At 46.9% G+C, this 18,462-nt stretch overlaps 1 protein-coding gene across 4 annotated transcripts in view; it reads left to right on the top strand.

Moving 5' to 3' along the window:
• The window catches only part of LOC119197296 (intermembrane lipid transfer protein VPS13B-like), a 265,877-nt gene that overhangs the window by 92,731 nt on the left and 154,684 nt on the right, over positions 1-18,462 (top strand). For all 4 annotated transcript variants that reach the window (XM_062565592.1, XM_037453487.2, XM_062565593.1 and 1 more), the window contains exons 20-21: positions 12,087-12,193; positions 14,279-14,411. In XM_062565592.1, the coding sequence (XP_062421576.1) occupies positions 12,087-12,193; positions 14,279-14,411 (240 nt within the window). The remainder of the gene's footprint in view (positions 1-12,086; positions 12,194-14,278; positions 14,412-18,462) is intronic.

The raw sequence follows: 18,462 nt of genomic DNA, 5'->3' as shown, positions 1-18,462 counted from the left end.
AGTTACGTTGCCAAGTTGCCAATATACTTTCATCTCAAACACCGGAGCCTAAACCTAATTCTAAAGAAATAACGTAGTTCACATGGAACTCTACTCCGACCCAATGTTTTTTATGGTATAAAGTACCACAGGCTGGGCTTGACGAGGGGAGAGGGAGAACTGTCAGCACTCTGTCACCAGCGGTCCCCTGTGTTTGACATTTCTTCAACAGTTGCTGGAGCGGGGACTCTGCAAGGAATCGCTCCAAGAGCTTGTGATGTGACTCGGCGGACCACATGGATAGATCAGTGATCGAATGCTCTATGGCTATCTCCCTGTGTCCCTCAGAGTGTGCTCACTTGATCATTTACAGCATGAAGCTTTGAGAAAGTAGAGTTTCACTGGAAAAAGTCCAGGGGGTAAAGTAGAAAGACAAACTTAAGGAAGACATGACTAAGGGATCAGTTTGTGGTCAGCTTGTATTTAGCAACCTGTCCCTCCCCACGCCAGTGAGTGATGCTTTAGCGCAGGGAGGACTCGTCCACTCATGGGATAAAGGTCGATAATCACGTTCCAGCAGTGGAACTCCTTTGATGTGGGTTGTTGTTGTTTCTGCGGGGCTCTCTGCCTAGACGCATCCCCCTCAAGCAGCTGCACAGCGGGGCGGCCAGCCCCAAGAGCACCGAGGCTGTGTCCTCGAGGAGATACAAGCAACTGTGGACTCAAACCCGCCGCGCGTGTTGCTCTATAACTGGAGTATTGCATTAAAGATGGTGTTGAAGGCTGGTCTTTTCTTACAGATGACCACAAGGGTCTACCCATATTTAAACATGTTTAGTGTATTTGATGTACTCTTGACTAAATATCTTCTTACAGGGTTTAATGAATGTACAGTTTGTGCTGTTAAATAAGCAGAAATAAGACCTAAGACTGACACATTCTGAGGTCATTTCTTGACTCGAGAAGAGAGCTAGAGCATGGCGTAATTTGATCACAGCAGCCACAACGCAAATCACAGCTGCAGGTCAATGTCAGCATTACATCTGTCATGTTATGAGAAAATATACACATTCATGGATAATGGGCTTTAGATAGTTTAGAGCGAGCCACACCATTGTCTTCAGGTTGCATCCTGTACACAAATGCACAGACATACAATGTGCACTTGTATCCCTAGACTCACACAGGTGCCTTCCAGCACCAGGGACTGGTGTTGTTGTAATGGGCAGCTCCCTGGCACAGCTGAGACGTGGTGTAGACATAGCGCAGAGATGAAAGCAGGTGGGAGAGGGACGGCGTAAACCAGAAGGGGCGTGGTACTGTCATACCACATGTTTCATCCTTTATCCAGACAAGAGGGGGAATAGTAACCATGGCGTAGCATTAGAATGTTAGTCGCTTTGTGTACAATTTATTGTTTTACCAAAAAGAGGCTGAGTGGTGTCGCTGCTCGGACAAATATGGTTTTGACCTTCTGTGTTTCTCCCTCCTTCTTTTTACTTCTCTGCTCTTTCGCCCACCCCTCTCTCCCCCAAACCCCCTCCTTGTCCTCTCCAGTTCCCCGGGCCTCAGGCAGTTGTGTTCATTAACTCTGGATGTAATTATTTTTGTTTTAGTCTCATATTGCTGACATTTCAACTCAGGGGCTCCTCAATCAGGATTAACCCAAACCACAAGAAATCACACTTCACAGCCTTTTCTTACAGCAGCGCTTGTTGCCTCCAATTTCAGTCAAATTAAAGGTTTATTTGATTTGGTCGTTTTTTTTCCACTCGGGCCCTGTACCGTGAGAAAACAAACCAGGCTGGCCGCCCTTTGATTTGCTGCTAGCTAGTGGCTTTCTCAGTCTCTCCCTCCCTGGGTAGGCACAAAGCCGTCTTCTGTGGTACTAGGGATGGGGATCACACAGGTGGTAGCAGTACGACCATCTGCCACGAGGGAGACCTCTCTGATTAATGTGCTTACTGTGCAACATTTCGATGTAACATAACAGCAACGCTTGTTCTCTGGTGTTTAGGATTTATTATGTGGTTTACCATCACCAATTTACTGTTCAGCACTGACTTCACATTTCACACCCAGAGTTTGCTGCCTTATTAATCATATTATTATTACTCGGTCTCAATGTATAATGTAAACATAGCAGACTTAAAGTAACAATCTAATGTATACAAGCTCGGCCCCGCTCAATGTTTCCCTATCTTTGCCTTAGGGGCCTTGGGGTCCACAGGAACCCTCAACTCGTCTTCCTGCCCCCGGGGGCACTTAGTCTCAACACAGTAGTAATAAACTCTCATCACTCCGAGTCAGTCTGTTACTTCAAAAGTGTGTGTGTGTGTGTGTGTGTGTGTGTGTGTGTGTGTGCGCGGCAGCAGCAGCAGTAGTCACAGTCCAAGCAGTAGTTGTAAAATCTCATCACTTTTAGTGGTCCTCTGGGGGTCCTGGACTCCTCTCGCTGTGTGTGGTTTGACCCCCCCTCCCCCCCAGCCCTCCACATGCCCACTTAGATAAACAGGCAGTAAACACAGGCAGTCCTAGCACCACTCTCTTCCCCTTGCAGCATATACAAGAGCTGCAGATGAAAGGACTGTTCCCCAGGCTAATAGCCACTAGAGATTAGCTGCCCCGTCCTCTGTCTCATAATTAAAAGTTCAGCCACCATGTTCAGAGAGCTTCTACAGAATAGAAGGATACACATCTTAGATCCCCAGTAAGAGTCATGCACCACCTTCTCCTGAACTTTAAGTAGGACCTGGTCCCACATCAGCCCTTGTACCCCTGTTCCATGGTTAAATAGGTGGCTGCTGTGTGAACACATGAAACAATGTATATAGGATCTCTGTGTATTTTTTTTTATTGGCTTATCAGGCCTGCAAGTATATCTGAAAATGAGCATGTAAGTGATGCTGGGCCACAAGCTTGGCCGTATGAAGCGCTTAGTGATTGCTTTGAGTGCAACAACATGGTGTGTGATATCTGGAGCTGTTTCTCATGTTGAGTCTGAGTCAGTGGAGTGAACGGCGTGGTATGGATTGGGACCAAAGAGCAGGGCTACATTCTTCCACTGTGCAGGCTTACGTAATGCCGCTGCACACATTATTGACCAACTATGGTTCAGATATTTCCTGCTCTAGCAGCTGGTTGCCGGTATCAAGAGTGGTGGACGATGCCAATTCATTATCGCCGTACTTACGTATGCCCAATTTGGAAGCCGTTCCGAAACAGCGTGTTTTGAAGATTACAATTAGGGTTCACTGCGATAAGCAATACAGTTGGAACAGCTTATCCTCCAGCACTCTCCCATTACATTCCTATAAATGGCATGAGCCACTTATTCTCAAGGTAGTGGTGGGAGGGGGGTCCTCCCCTTTCCATTTTCCTTTTTCCATTTTCGTCAAGTTCAAGATTTTCCACAAAGACATTTATGTTGTTCTTTGGATCACCTTGGGATTTGTCCTAGCCACCATGGCCGAATATGTCTTGTCCCTTTTTTCTCATCAGGCGACAGTCGTCCAAGAAAGGGGGGGTGGATGGTTGGCGGGGCCCGCTTGCTGCTCTCTGTGTTTCAGCGTTGCATGAATAAGGAAAGGTGCAGTTTAATGGTGCCTGAGAAAAACAATGGTTCATTCCAAGTGTGCATCACAACTCTCAAACACACTATTCATTTTTTATTAGTCGTGGAGATAGACAGAATGGGTCTTCACTTCTTTAGATGTGGCCTGTGTCCTGATGCTAACTCTCAGATTAGCAGCTAAAAGGAGAAGTTCAGTGTCTGGCTGCTGTTGCTTCTATACCTTCAAAGGCTTCTCGTCCTTCCTCCCTCCTGCTCTTGCTCCCTATCTTCGTACATCTCCCCCACCTTTCCTCCCTCTTGCCTCCCTTCATTTCCTCTCCTCATCCTGTTCCCTCCCTTGTTCTTCTTTTTCATCCCTATACTCCGCCCTATCTCCCTCTCCTCCCCATCTGCCCTGTTACTCTACAATAAGCCAAGTCCAGGGAGCGGTTTCAAGTGTGTTTAGAGTAGCTGACTCATTGCTGCTTTTGTGCCACGGTTTGTTAATGCTGAGGGCAGCTGATGGCAGTCTGGATGTCCTGAGTCGCAGGTGGCCCACGCAATGCTGTACATGTGTGCACGTGTTGGTGTTGTGTGACTGCATTGAATACAGCGCCGATGGCTGTAAACACCTCTTCCTTTGTCATCAGTGTGCGTGCGGACATGAGTGCCTTTACTCTGTTGTCAGTGGGACGCGTTCAGACCGCGGCTTCATTCAACAGGTTCTAATGACAGGGCCAGAGATAAAGAGGAGCTCTTCTTCTGAAGCTTTAGGACACACACACACACACACACACGCGTATGAGATGTCCTTAGTGAGCTCAATGCTTATGTGTTTTTTTAACACAAAGTTTCTGGGTTAATTGAGCAGAGAGAGAGCACTAAGCTCCTGATGCACAACTATACCAACTCACCTTCCTGGAACACAAGTCACAATCTACATCAGCCCCATACAATCCTCCTCTCATTTTTCTAGCCTCCAGTCTTGGCGTGAATTTTGCCGTCTCCTAATAGTCCAGTTCTCCTCATCCTATCTCTGTTTGAGCTCATCCCTCTCAGCGTTGACACCGCAGTGACCCCCTGGCTGCAGAAGTTAATCCAAGCCAATCAGAGCTAGGGTTTCACTGTGCTCAACACCCCTTCTATGCCCCTCCGTCCCTGCGTCGCAGCTAAAACGGCTCATCGTGAAACCATTAGGCCAAATTGCTAAATGGTTCAAATGTGCAACCACTTACAGCTTTGTCTTTAAGAGGAGTAATCTTTGATCTACTGTGGCAAGCAGGAGGAGGACAAGGTAGATGGGGGGGAGCAAGAAGTGAGGAGATGGATAGCACAAGAGATATTAGCTTTTATATTCAAACATCTCCGTACATTTCACTCTTGGTCCATAACTTATGTATTTATTATTCTGCTGTTGGTTTGCAGAGCGAGTGCAGAGCCCATTCCACGGGAAGGTGAGAGGTCGACAGAGGAATAGTTATCCAGTTTAATAGAGAGTAAAACTCACACAGTATATATAATGCATAGTAATAATATACACACTATGATACTTTCAGAGAGACCTACCTCACTGCCACAATTGGCAAACATGCTTTTCTGTTTCCTTTATGAAAACAGTCCTCTAAAACTGTAATCAATTGCTTTAATTACACTGTTTGTATTACACTCTCAGTAGTTATATGAAAATACTGATCCCCTCAATAGATTCCTCAACTCTTCCAAGGTTTTTGAAGGAAACAATCCTCTAGGGGTCCCCCACCACCCCAACAAACACACAGACATGTTTCTGGCAGCAGCAGCTACGTTTTCTTTGGAACAAACGTAAGATCCCGGTAGCTAACTCGAGCAGTAACAAACTGCACATCCAAGGAAAACCATTGTAAACCTGGCTACACTCTTTTATTGCTCTCTGAGGAGCACAGCGCAATAATGCCTCATCAGTGACTGCATATCGCCTACGGCGGGGCCAAATGTAAAGTATTTGGAACAAAGTTGCCTGGTGACCAAACAGAGACGCTCTCTGGATAACAGCCAGACCGGTAGACACATTGAGACAGTCCAAAGGACAGGATCCATTGCATGCTGCCGTGCAAACGCCAAATCCTTCTGTGAAGCAGTCCTAGCTTCCCGAGTGACCCCCACGTCTCAGCAAGTGATTTTGATCTGTCACTGAGATCATTACTAAGCTTACCGAGCTGACAAAAGACTGAGACAGCCGAGATTCTGCACAGAGGTGCAGAGACTTGGAGGTAATTGAAGACAGGATCTCGCCCTCAGCTGTCTCTCCAGACGGCTGAAGTGCTGTGGAGAGAAAAGGCAGGGAGGACTGGGGGGAACCACCGTGTTGGCAAAACCCGACTGGATCACACGGCTGGTCAGATTCTGGATGGTGACAGAGGGGCAGCAAGTAACGGTGCCATGATGCTCCGGATCGTAAAAAAAAGAACTGATTGCAAAACATAATCGGCAAGATATATAAGTGAAGAGAAGGGTGGATGTAAGGAGACGTTAACAGCTTTTTACAGCTTTTTGTGATTCATTTGCACAAAAATGTTTTTACTTCCCCGCAGCAACATTCTGCATCAAGTTCAACCAATAGAAATACGTGCATGTATGGTATATACAGATATTTACCAAACAACCAAATAAAAAGGCTTTTTGCTCCGATAAGCCTTTAAAGCTTAACAAAGAGCGCACACTGGATCCACTCCTCCTTTTTTAACCTTTCACAATAAAAGCTGTAGACATTCAACGCATATTATCCCGTGCAGGTTTTTCCACATTTCTCAGTTTTTTAATGCTATCCTACCTCCCCACCGTATGGAAAGTCCTTTAATGATGAAAAAGAAAAGTACAAAAGTACAATGTAATTAGCATTACAGCAGCGGCTGCAGGTGATGAAAACTTCTCAGTATGATTTAATGCAAAAAAACAAGCAATATAACATTATAAGGACATCTTTATCATACAATTTAGTATATTAATTTATATATATATATATATGATATGGGAATGAATCTATTTTAGGACGCTGATTGGCTAAATGATATGTCACTCAAATAAATCTTTAATAAGTCATTTTCTAAACTGCTTCTTAGACCTGCCCCTTTTGGGCCGGGCCCTGAGCTGAGACGCGCAGACAGGGGGAGAGGACGTGCAGGTGAAGCATATATTTTGCGCAGATATCTTATTTTACAAATATAACTGGGTATATTCTCTCTGTTCTAACTAATGTTCTAAAACATTAGCATCTATTTGACAAAGTATTATCTTTATGGACATTTTTACCATGAAGAATATATATGAGTCTCTATTTCCAAATCAAATGGACCTCAAATTTTGCTGTTTTCATTTGGGCTTTGCTGCAATGTAATGAATATAAAATGCTTGGAAGGAACCCCAGCTAATGACAGACATTAACTGACTTGGCTCCCCCCCTTCCTCACGACTAAGTGAGAGAACTCGGCTTGAACCGCAGAGAAAGCCCATGAGCCAGCTGACTGATAGCAGGGATAAGGAGTTTTCAAGGTAACTATGCAAAACTCAATGTGTCTGTGGGAAAGCAGCAGCAGAAGCAGAAGTCTGTTTATTTTAATGAGCTCAGAAGTGTCTCTCCTGTTTCTCTTACACTACACAAGGGCTCTTTTGGGAGTTCACACAGTGCACTGTACATCTGTGATGGATATGGTATTGATGCATTAATGCAATCAGGGCCGAGTCTGTTTGGTCTCCCATTAAAAAGGCCAGCTATCTTGCCGACAAGCGCCAGGTCACATTTGGTCGTGACTTTAAGCGCTTTCCTGCAGTGTGATTGGAAGCGAGGGAGACAGAAAGAGAGCGTTTCTGCGGGCAAACGGGGGAGAAGCGGCGTGTGGGGAGAGGGAATAGGAAGGGAGATAACTGCTGGGACAGTCCACATCACGGCTGCTTGGGTTTCAGCAGAGGCTCAGTCTGGCCGTCTTTTCAACACCAGGAGAGGTGATGTGGATTTATGGAGCCCATGAATCAACAAGAACGCGATAAGTTTGGCTGCTGACATCCCCCCCCCCCCCCCCCCCCCCCCCTTCCACATGGTGAGCTCAACAGAGCTGCTGCTTCCAACTCACTTCTGGTGTATCGTTACATACCAGCGATGTGCACTCGGTCATTCTAACATGGTCAGGTATTTAGTGTGAGTTCAATTTCATGATATTTAAAGCTGGAGCAGGCAGAGAGCCGGCCAGGCCCACCTGAAGTGATGCATTTTATGTCAACCCGCCTCGGCCACAGGGGGAAGGGAGAGGTGAGAGACTGAGGGGAGAGCTGCAACTAGAAGTATTGCAGAAGCTCATGGCTAAAAGTCTTGAGACAGGTCCAAGAAAAGCTGGAATGGATGCTCAAGATAGAAAAAAAAAGAAACATTTTGGAGGAATACTTTGAGAGGAATAGACGGGGCCCAAAAATATGGCTGGAGGAAGAGACTCAGGGCGGACACTGGTTTCATGGTACTGCTTTTAGACAGGTTCTATAGTGTAGTGTATAGTGTTGAAATAACAACGTGCACACCAGACGTACACAGGGAAGTAGCTACTGTGGAAGTGTGCGCCACCTAAAGCCTCCGTACAACAGTGCTGCACAGAGGTCAGTGCTTTTGTCTGGACTTGAACAGCAGCCGTGAGTCATGGAAAGCCGGGCAGATGGGAAGGAAGGAGGCTCGTCCCTGATGGGACATGGGGACGGATGTCTCTTGTGCTCTACTGCTCCATACATAATCATCTGGTAACACGTGTTGACATGTGTGCTCATGCGCAGATCTGTAATGACGTAGTGGATGCATGTGTGTACATGGATCTTTCAACACGCGTGTAATGTAGACACACACACACACTGGCATGCTATGGAAGCTTACTACAGACATCCCGCCAATCACACGTACCGACAACCAAACTCCGAGGCCTCGTCACTTTTCATGTAGATTAAGAAAATACGTTGTCATCATCCATTGTTGGATCTCCGTCTACCGTGTCCTTGATTGTGTGTTTGGAGGCGTTTCTCTGCTTCTGTCTCTCCATCCCTCTTTTTGTTTGCCTTTGCCCGGGCTGAATCCCTGCTTACCGTTACAGTACCCACAGCAGTAGTCACCTTTTACGAGGTGGGGTCAGCTTGTCAGCTGCAGGCTACCGCAGTTGAGCCATGTTTAAAAGACACACACACACTTACGCAAGCTTAGCGTCTCTTAAAAGCCACACATGCACAGGCGCACATTACCGGCATCCAGGGCTGAGCCCTGGAGTGAGAGCAGGCTTTCCGCAGGGCCGGGATCTGTTTCCAGTCAAATCCTGCCCGTGTCCTTCCTGAGCCCCTGGGCTCCTGCGGCGGCATTGCCCCCCGGGCCCGCCGGGTCAGCAGCCCGCACATGTCCGCACTCACCCACACACCGCTGAGCGCCTTTTTTTCAGCGGTGTCAACAGCTCCAGCTCTCACGGACACACGGTCTCAGAGTCATCCACACACACACACACACACACACCAGCAGAACACCTGTCGGGCCGTGTGGCTAGCTCCAGGACACCTTCAAGTCATGAGCTCATCGGAAAAGCAATTAAAGGCAGCGCAGGCCCCGCGCGCTGGCGTAATGTTTTGTTTTGCTACTTGGCTTCAAAATTAACCAAACCTGTCAGAAGTCATCTGGCTGATGCGAGGCGGGCTTTATTTATTTATTTTCAGTTGGAGGAGCTGGACGCGGGGTCCCAGCGCTGCCTCGCGTCCAACAATAAAGCGATTCTGAGGGTGAGGGGGGGTGGGGGGGGGGTTAGCTAGCTCAAACATGAATTCATCCTCCCCTCCGCGTACCTGGGGGGAGGGGCTCGCTCCGCTTCTCGGCGCTGCCTGTAACTCTGACCCCTGTAGTTGGGAGGTGGTGCCCCCAATCAGGGCTCTAGTCTCCACTGGTTGTTTGAACTTGCACTGACCCAACCGCTCCCCCTTTATCGGATTTCATGCTCGCAGCAACTGAACAAAAGCAGACTTTTTTGCATTCAAAGATGTATAAATGACTTAACATGATTAAAAAAGACAATATGACAGAGAGACGTGTGGCTGATGGATTATTGGGGAAAGGAGGAGACCTAGGCGGGCTCTAGAGGTCAGAGGTCTTGCTCTACTAAGAGGAGTCTGCAGCCTCAGGCTGCGAGGCCGACAGCCGCCTGCTTTCTCTACTGGTCCTCGGAAGAAAAAAAAACAACAGCGGTGACATTAATGGGCCCGCTGTGGGTAAGTCAAGGTGAGGGTGTCTTTACAGATGTGGGTGTGTACTTTTCAGGCCTTGAGCAGTTTTCTGGTGTTTTCTTGGGGAATCATTTAGGAAGCAAGAAAAACACTTGTGTTATCGTTTGGGATGAATTCCTGTAATGACCCTCATGCCACCTGACTAGAGCACAGCAAACACACATCTAGCCTGCCGCCGAGGCCACGAGGGCCGCGTCTCGTTGGCGAAGGGACTTCAAAGCGTCGTAGGTCAGGTCAACACATCTTTTGTTTCTGTGCTGCTGCCCAACACACACACACAGAGAGAGAGAGAGAGAGCCATACAAAAAACAGGGTGTTTGAAGAGACTCCCATGATAAGATGCCCTCAGACTCAGCTTCAGACTCAGCTGATGACGAGACAACTCGGCTGTCTGCACTCCAGAGCATCTGCCTCCACCCAGAAGCTGTAGCAGCTCAGTGAGTCTGCCTTGGCTGGAGCTCATGACGATGCAGTGCAGTCTGCTCTGGATGGGAAACTTACTGTCAATTAGGCATTTTATACACTTTCCTTTGCTCATTTATCTCTGTAATCACTGTTTAATAAGTGATCCATCTACTTAGCAATGGGATTTATTGTGCCATGACTCATATCTGCTTACGTGCTTTGTCGTGCTCCGTGCAGTCCCATCAACCACAGTTTTGAGTCAGCCGATTTATCGAATACATCTCTGCGCTGAGCCCCGTTCCCGGCCCTTTTGGGTCCCATAACGTTCAAGCTGTTCCGGGCCATTATGAAAACCACTTGAAGCCGGGGGCCCCGGCGCTGCAGCCACAGCCAAAGCCTATTACGCAGCCACACTGTGGTGGGGGAGTTCAAGCCACAGGGCTGAGGTTGTGATTCCTCATCAGGAGGAGGGGGGCGGGTGGAGAGAGGTGGATGCAGGATGACGAGGCAGGGTGGAGGTATGGTCTCCGAGGGTGCAGCAAGCTGTAGAGGTACACGAGGTGTTTCAGAATGGAATTGAAGCAGGGACAAATGCCAGAGGGGCCACTGTTAAGGAGCCACACATAGAGGAATAGTGAAGGAAGATCGAAGTGAAGGCGAGTAGAAAAAAAGACAGATGAAACGATAGAGGAAGAGAAAAGTTCTCCCTGAGAAAGGGTTCTTTGCCAATAACTTATTAAAGTTGAGTATACCGGTGCACCTGGTAAATAATGATCACACACACACACTCACTAGTGCTGATGCATGCACTACAGAATATTACATCATGCTGTACTGTGAATGAACACACAGCACAGACTTTGTACATTAAACACACAAACACATATATATATATATATATTTGACTGTACTGATCCCCCCCCCCCCCCCCCACACACACACACAGGCTCACATGCCACAAATCACTGAACGTTGTAAAAGTGGAGCAAATTGGAGCAGTTTTATTTGCATTGTTCACAGGGAATAATGGCGGAGGGAGCAACTCCTGCCAAGCTGGAGAGCTCACAAAAATGTGTGCGTTCAGGGAGAGTTTATAATTGTGCTTTGTCCATGCTTTGGAGACTTTCAAAGCATCAAGCAATCAGGCTTTGCTGGAAGGCGAAATGCACACACACACTTTTACCTTGACACTTACACACTCCTAGCTTTGCCCCGGGGCCTGAAACAGAAGACCGGGTTTTGTCCAAAGCTCCATTTAACTGACGAAAGTCCTGCTAGAGCTGAAACATCCTCCTCTCGTCATGCCGGGACATTCCACGGCACGCCAGAGACCCCAGCGCTAATCCCGGCGGCATGGGAGTCATTATTGATAGAATCCTAATGTATTACCTCAGGGCCCCGCTTATTGTTGCTGCAGATTATTTTTTAAGAGTGAACCAAAACCCAGAGAAGGATCTCCAGTTTCATAGAAATTTTATCAAAAGAAAATGTTATTCTTGGCTTATAGCACTTGAAGGCTTTAATTGAGGCAAACTGGACTCCGATCAGCCGAGGATACCCACCCGTAGGTCACCGGGACGCTGGGTGAAGGGACGGAGGAAGCATATCACGCTCGAACTGAGCAGCTTTCACTCTCTTGCGGTACCTGACATTGATTTCAGTGATTCATTTCGATATGGCTCTAAACTTAAATAAGCACAGCGGCAGATAGGACCCACTACTGTTGCTGTGAATCAGCTGAGTTGTCGGGTCAGGGGGATTTTGCACTTTCTTCCCTGTTAGTCTTTTACTCTTTTATTTCAACGAACAAACGGCCGATTCATGATCGTCTTTGTCAGCAGAATTGTATTATTGAATCATTTTGTCTTTGCTTCTCATCCAGGTGCAGTGCTGCTGCTCAGCGTCCAGGGCATTGCTGTCAACGTGGACCCGGTTTTCTGCATGTGGCTGCTGCACCAACCTCACAGAGGGAGCGGCAGGCAGCAGCAGGTACCCCATCCAAACATTTCTCCCCGCTCCTTTTATATGGGCAACAGAGGGTCTGGTGGGAAGGTAAATCTCTCCCTACCTTGCTTTTTGCCCAGTGTGCTCTGCTCCCTGTCTCCCATCCCTCTCTATATTTATTATATGGGGTCATGGTGATGCTTGTGGATGTGGACATGGAATGTCTCTTTGCCCACGCCACATACATGCACACGCATGCTCCGTTTGATTGCCTGGGATTTAGCACAGATTCACCCTACAAATACACTATGTACATGTGCACTATATATATATATATAAAGTGTGTGCAAACCTTTGACTGGTACTGTGTATACACAGTACCAGTCAAAGGTTTGCACACACTTTTCTCATTTATGTGACTGGTTATATATAAATATATATAGTGTACATGTACATTTTATGATATATGGCAATTACATTAAAGTATCATATTTACATTTTTTCCTTTTTAAACAAGTTTCTCTGTTTCATCCCTCCTGCAGTTTGAAAGGACTGTCAGCATGTATGTGCACAGTGTGTGTGTGTGTGTGTGTGTGTGTGTGCGCATGTCTGGCAGACAGAAAGTGAGAGGGAGTTAATTGCACCAACTCCTTTCTCTGGAGGTTATTGCTCTACGAGGGTAAACAGATGTTATGAGTTGAACTGCAGCCAGTGTGAGCGATGCACAGTGTGTGTGTGTGTGTGTGTGTGTGTGTGTGTGCACGTGTGTGTAGACATTTTGTTTGTGTGTGTTTCTGTGAGCTCAGCTGCCTGTCAGGGCCACTCCTCAAGGCCTGGCCCGGAGTAGACCTTCAGCTCAAGGCCACACAGCAGCCTGTGAAGGACAAAGGGGGGAGAGGACGCGGACCGGTAGGGTCAGGATGGCAAGGAATCTGGCCAATGGGGGACAGGCGGGCGAGAGCAAAAGGGCACGCATGTCCCATGTGAAGAGACAAATGGCAAGAGCTTTAGTGGAGAGAAAGTTGACGAAAAGGAGAAAGAGAAAAACCTGAGTCCCTGTAGGAGACGCCGCTTCCCTCTCTAACTCGTCTTCTGACAGAGTACAAAGGACAGACCTGCGGGTACAGGTGACAAGGAACAGAACACAAAGTGAGAGAAAGCAGTGGGGGACATCAGAGCAGTAGTCGCAGACAATACAGGAAAGTCATGTGAAACTTCCCGAGGGAGCAGAATCACAGGCCACACGGAGAGGGAGATGGTTGGGGAAGCGGGTAATGAAGGGACAGGGAATATGAGGGGGAAAAAGGTTGGGAATCAAACAGGCCTTTGCCTTGGCTGTGTTCACCGCCCCTCAGTGCGTGTGTGTGTAGGTGCGTGTGTGCAGCAGAAGAAGTTAGCTCATACTAAGTCATCCATCAGGAATGAGCGATTGGGTAAGGTACCTGCTTTAAGCATAGCGCTTTGAAATATTTCCATCAAGTATTCAAACTGAACTGAACATTCCTATGTTTTTTTTGTCTCTGCAGTGTTTCACAGTCATGTATTACCTGTAAATAAGGGGTTTATTATGTTTATTATGCTATGAACACAGTCTGCACAGCCACTAGTGGTGGCATAATGGAGATTTGCACCTGGGAACAGGAATCTTTCTACCAATTTTCTGTACATCGTTTACAATAAAATGTGTGTGTGATTGTGTGGGTGTGTGGGTGTTTACTCAGGTTGCAGTTCATCATTGGCTTACAGCCTTGTGCAGCTGCAGCATAGCCTAGTGCTGCCGCTGGCTGATGCTAATGGGGTTTCCTTATTCCTGTCTCTAAGCCACCTCACTGTGTGTGTGTGTGTGTGTGTGTGTGTGTGTGTTCGCTCTCCAGCATGGGAGACTGCTCAAAAGAAACACAGAGCTGTCACTAGTCCTGTTGGTTTTGGAGGAATCTGTTGTGTTCCACCGCATTTCTCTCACTCTCTTTCTCTGCCTCTATTCTATCTTGCATTATGCACTCTGTCTCCATGTTTTTAAAGCTCTCTAAAGGGATCTCTGGCTTACCAACGTAGAACAAGTGGAAGGATAAAAAACAAAGTCTGAATAATTAGCTTTCTGATTCTCTGATTCTTGACATTGTGTTACAGCCTCCAGGTTCAGTGCCTGTGGCCAAAAGAAGAGAAGATGAGGCGTCGGTAGGAAGCACACCACTGGCCAAACAGCCGTCCAATCAGGCATCAGAGTATGCCAGCAGCCCAGCCAAAACCAAGACGGTCACAGGTAGGTTCAGCGCGCTATGCTGTAGGTCTTACTAGGACATTGAGAGGTGTGCACACATCCAGGGAGCTGGTTGGTGCAACGCCAGTTACTTCTCAGTCTCTCTGTAGCGGAATAACACACATTTTTCCTGTTTGTTTCTGTGCATTGGAACTACGTTATTGTGTTGCGTAACGCTGACACCTGAATGAACCCGTTTTCTCAGAGGACACCATATAGCCAGGCGTCCAACTCCTCTTTTTCCCCTCCTCTGCTAGTCTTACTGTGGGCTCGGATGCCCCAAATAGATGAGTGGTTTGGCTGTGTTGAGGCTTCCTCGATGCCAGTTTTCCGCTTTTCTGGGACCCGCCGTTTAGAGCAAACACCTTCAGTGCGCGCACACACACACACACACAGAGTACATGTACATGCACACACGTACATAATGTACCGGCTAGCCCCCTTTTAACTGAATATGTACATACTTGTGTGTGCCTCTCACACACTCCTGCAGCACTGCTGCGGTCAGGTCCTTTCCAGAGTCGGTTGGAAACTCTGAACCCTTTGGATTGAGACGGCCAGAGAGGGAGAGGAGGACAGAGATGAGATGACGTTTCGGACCATGTCGTCGATGTGACTGCTTGCATTAGTGTGAGGAGCCCACTGTGAAAGCCAGCAGTACAAGCTTTTAGTCAGTAACGATGGTGGAAGGAAGGGAGGCACCTTGTTGATTAGTTGGTTAGTTGTCCTTTTGGTCTTTGTCCACTTACGCTTTATTTCAGTATCTTTTAATGTTATTTTCTTGCTGAATGACTTATTACAAAGAACAGATCTTTCAATGAGTGACAGCTCTACTGGTAGGACCAGTAGGTGAGTAATTTGGTTAATGAAAAATGACCCTTTCCTAAGCCTGAACCCCACTGCCACTCCGTCAAGCTGTCAGATCTACGTTACTATGGAGCCCCCACGGTCACTGAATAGTGTGCAATCGAGGGGCGGGACTTAGCAAAGGGTCCTAGCATCAACTGAAACAAATGCAATGCAGTTTCCCTTGTAATGGGATGAGTTTGAGTGGACAGTAGGGATGCTGACCACAAAAAGCATCTGAAACCCAAACACACAAAGTACCACTCCTACCTGGGGGCAAGGAGGTGTGCATTTACAGACCTAATCGCCCACCCTGTGCTCCCCTATACATATTTAATGAATGCGATCCGACAGGGCGTCTTGGCTGGCTTAATGTAACTGAACAACGGCTAAATAAATACGTAAGAAGACTTCCCAGCCTCTACTGTTTGACTCTCACAGTGTTTAGGCTCCAAGTCCTCTAAACACTTTAACGGGTGAAACATTCTCTGCCAAAGCAGCGCAGCGAAGAGTCAGGGGAAATAAGCACGAGGTTGTTTGTCTTTTTTTCCCCTTCTTTTTTAAGTCCCTGGGAAATGTGTTCCCAACAGGATGATGAATCCCTGTTTTAGGTGAAGTCATCTTGTGGCCGTAAATAACATTGTATGTCCATGACGTCCCCCCCGATGTCAAGTGTTTCGATTGGAAAAATGCTCCTTTGACATTTCAGGGTCTAAAAAAAGGCCATTAGGCTTGTTTCCTTGCTCGCTTTAAAAGCTCACAGCTGATAGGTCACCCCGCCTTCCTCCCGTTTTTCCCCCTGTTCCTTGTTTCATTCAAAAATGAATTCGGCACTAATGGCTTTTCCAAACCACAGCATCTTTGCTTACTCACATATAGAGAGTGTATTCTCTCATTAGGGGTCGTCAGTAAACAGTCACCTTGGCTTCAACGCGGCACACACCGAGCTGAATCAGGCTGTAGCTCGTCAGCAACACTCTGAATAGAGTACACGGGCCATCCGTTAAGGCCCGCCTCCGACCCACCAGCTGTCTGTTAGGGCTGCAGGGTATGCTGATGCTAGGAAAGTATGGCAATGCCTGAGCACACGTTAAAACCACCACCAGACCCAGTTTTATTAGTTCGATACTTTAGGAGCGACAGTGTTTTCATAGCAGTCATATTTGACAGCTGTCTGTTGTGTTTTTACTCTCTGGAAGGTAAAAACGAGGCTTTTTCTCTTAAATCCACACACGTCCTCTTGCTGACCGTCTGTGGCTCGTCGACAAAGCAGACTCACCATCCAACATGGCACCTGAGTACTCTCGCTGGGCGTTATGTGTTCAAGCTCTCTCTTTATTAGCTCCTTCTTCTTGGTTGGCAAAGAGGCACACACACCACCAGGGGAAGAAAGCTGGATCAAGCTCAGTCGGAGTGGTGCTCCACCTACTTTGTAAAGTTTAAATATCTGTTGTCTATGATTCCATTATTTCTGGATGTTTTAGGTTCCTGCCGTTTTAGTGTGTGTATTTGTTGCAGGATCGTATTATCGAAACTCTTGTGTCCATCTCCAGGTCTTGATGTCTGAGTTCTTGTTTCTCTTTCCTTAGTCATGCTTTCTGCATTTGCGTCACTCTGTCTCCCACACAGGTGTTTGTAAATCACTGAAAACAAAGTCCATAAGCTGGATTTATTTATTATGGAATTATCCGACAGCGCACGCATATCACACAGTGCGTCGGCTGGGGAATTGTTGAGTGGTCGCCACATGTGGGCTGAAAACGTGCCGCTCGGCTCGACCTATTTGTGTACGGCATCTCATTGTTGGACTGCATTAGTTGGTTCAAAACATACACTGAGTCAGACTCATGCTCTTTCTTATCCAAATATTTCTCTTCTGAAGTGAAAACAAGACGTTGGTAACTAGGGGCTGGTATTTTCTGGCATTTTGTTGAAATCCAAGCCGTGGTGCCCAGCACTACGTTGGAATGGATCTCCCAAGTAAATGAGATCCATCCAGCATCTTCCCTGGAAATGGCTGCGGCGTTACAGGAGGAGATGTAATGAAAAGTTACAAATGGTTTCCGTGAGCAATCAGAATAAGGAAAGGGCAGAGGCATTTAGCCCTTGTGGTTTCAATCATGGAGAAACGCCTCGCAGCAGTCAGAAGAGCTTGATGGACTGCAGCTCAGTGCGAGCAGCACAGCAGGTATTCTGTTCCCCGTATCCTAGGGCCACCTTAGCCGTGTTGAATGATGTTTCTCAATAAGCCATGAATGAAAAAGGCTCTTAGACTGTCTGTGATACTTGGCACACTTTTTCTTTTTGATTCATAAATTGATTTTAACTTTCCTCTCAATAATACATTGTTTCTGTGATTAATTGGAGGTTAATAACCGGAATGATAGTTATTCATATTTCCTTGGGTTGGCTGGCTGTTAAAGGGGGACACTGGATACACACAAACTAGATATGCAGATATTCTGTGTTACCTTAGGGAACAGTTGTGTAATGAAGAGGAATATGGGAGCTTTTTACAGAAGGAAATCCACCTACCGTCAAAATATATAAAAGGTACACTGGTGCAAGACGTGTGTCTGGTGTGACGCCTGTATTGCACTGGTTCCCTTGACAATGGGATTTTGGATTAAGGCAGGAAGTATGCTCTTTGGAAAACACACATTGATGATACTTACATGCTTTGTTCAGCAACGCCTCTAAAGCCGTGACACCAGATTTTTGAATGGGTTTTGGATCATATAGAGCTATATTACCCATGGTCCTCAGCCTTACTTAACCTCCTGTTCCCACGGTTTGAATTGTCCCTGATGTCCATCAGGGAGCAACTCTTCAGTTGTATTGAAGGCTCTGAGACAATGACTCTACTTTTCACTTGATTTATTACCTCAGTAAACACTGTAAACATGAGTTAATGTTATAACAAACGCCAAGTCGGCAGCGGCTCCACTCAAGGCTTAAAAAACACCAATCCACAACTCAATGGGCGTCGTCATGGCGACTAGTCTCCTTCTTTTATGCAGTGTAGGATGGGGTCAGCTCCGCTTCACCTGCCAAACCAAAATGTATTTCTAACTGGACAGCGTTCTTTAGAGGAGAAGCCATAACGTTGGCATTTCATCCTTTTAGAGCAGTTATTGTCAAACACATGTGCCGTGGTCAAACGCTGCTTTTACACATTTAGATATGAAACCTAAAAGGGGAAATGGCA

This window comes from Pungitius pungitius, chromosome 11 (assembly GCF_949316345.1).
Source record: "Pungitius pungitius chromosome 11, fPunPun2.1, whole genome shotgun sequence".
Taxonomy (NCBI): domain Eukaryota; kingdom Metazoa; phylum Chordata; class Actinopteri; order Perciformes; family Gasterosteidae; genus Pungitius; species Pungitius pungitius.
This window is presented reverse-complemented; position numbering and strand designations above follow the sequence as displayed.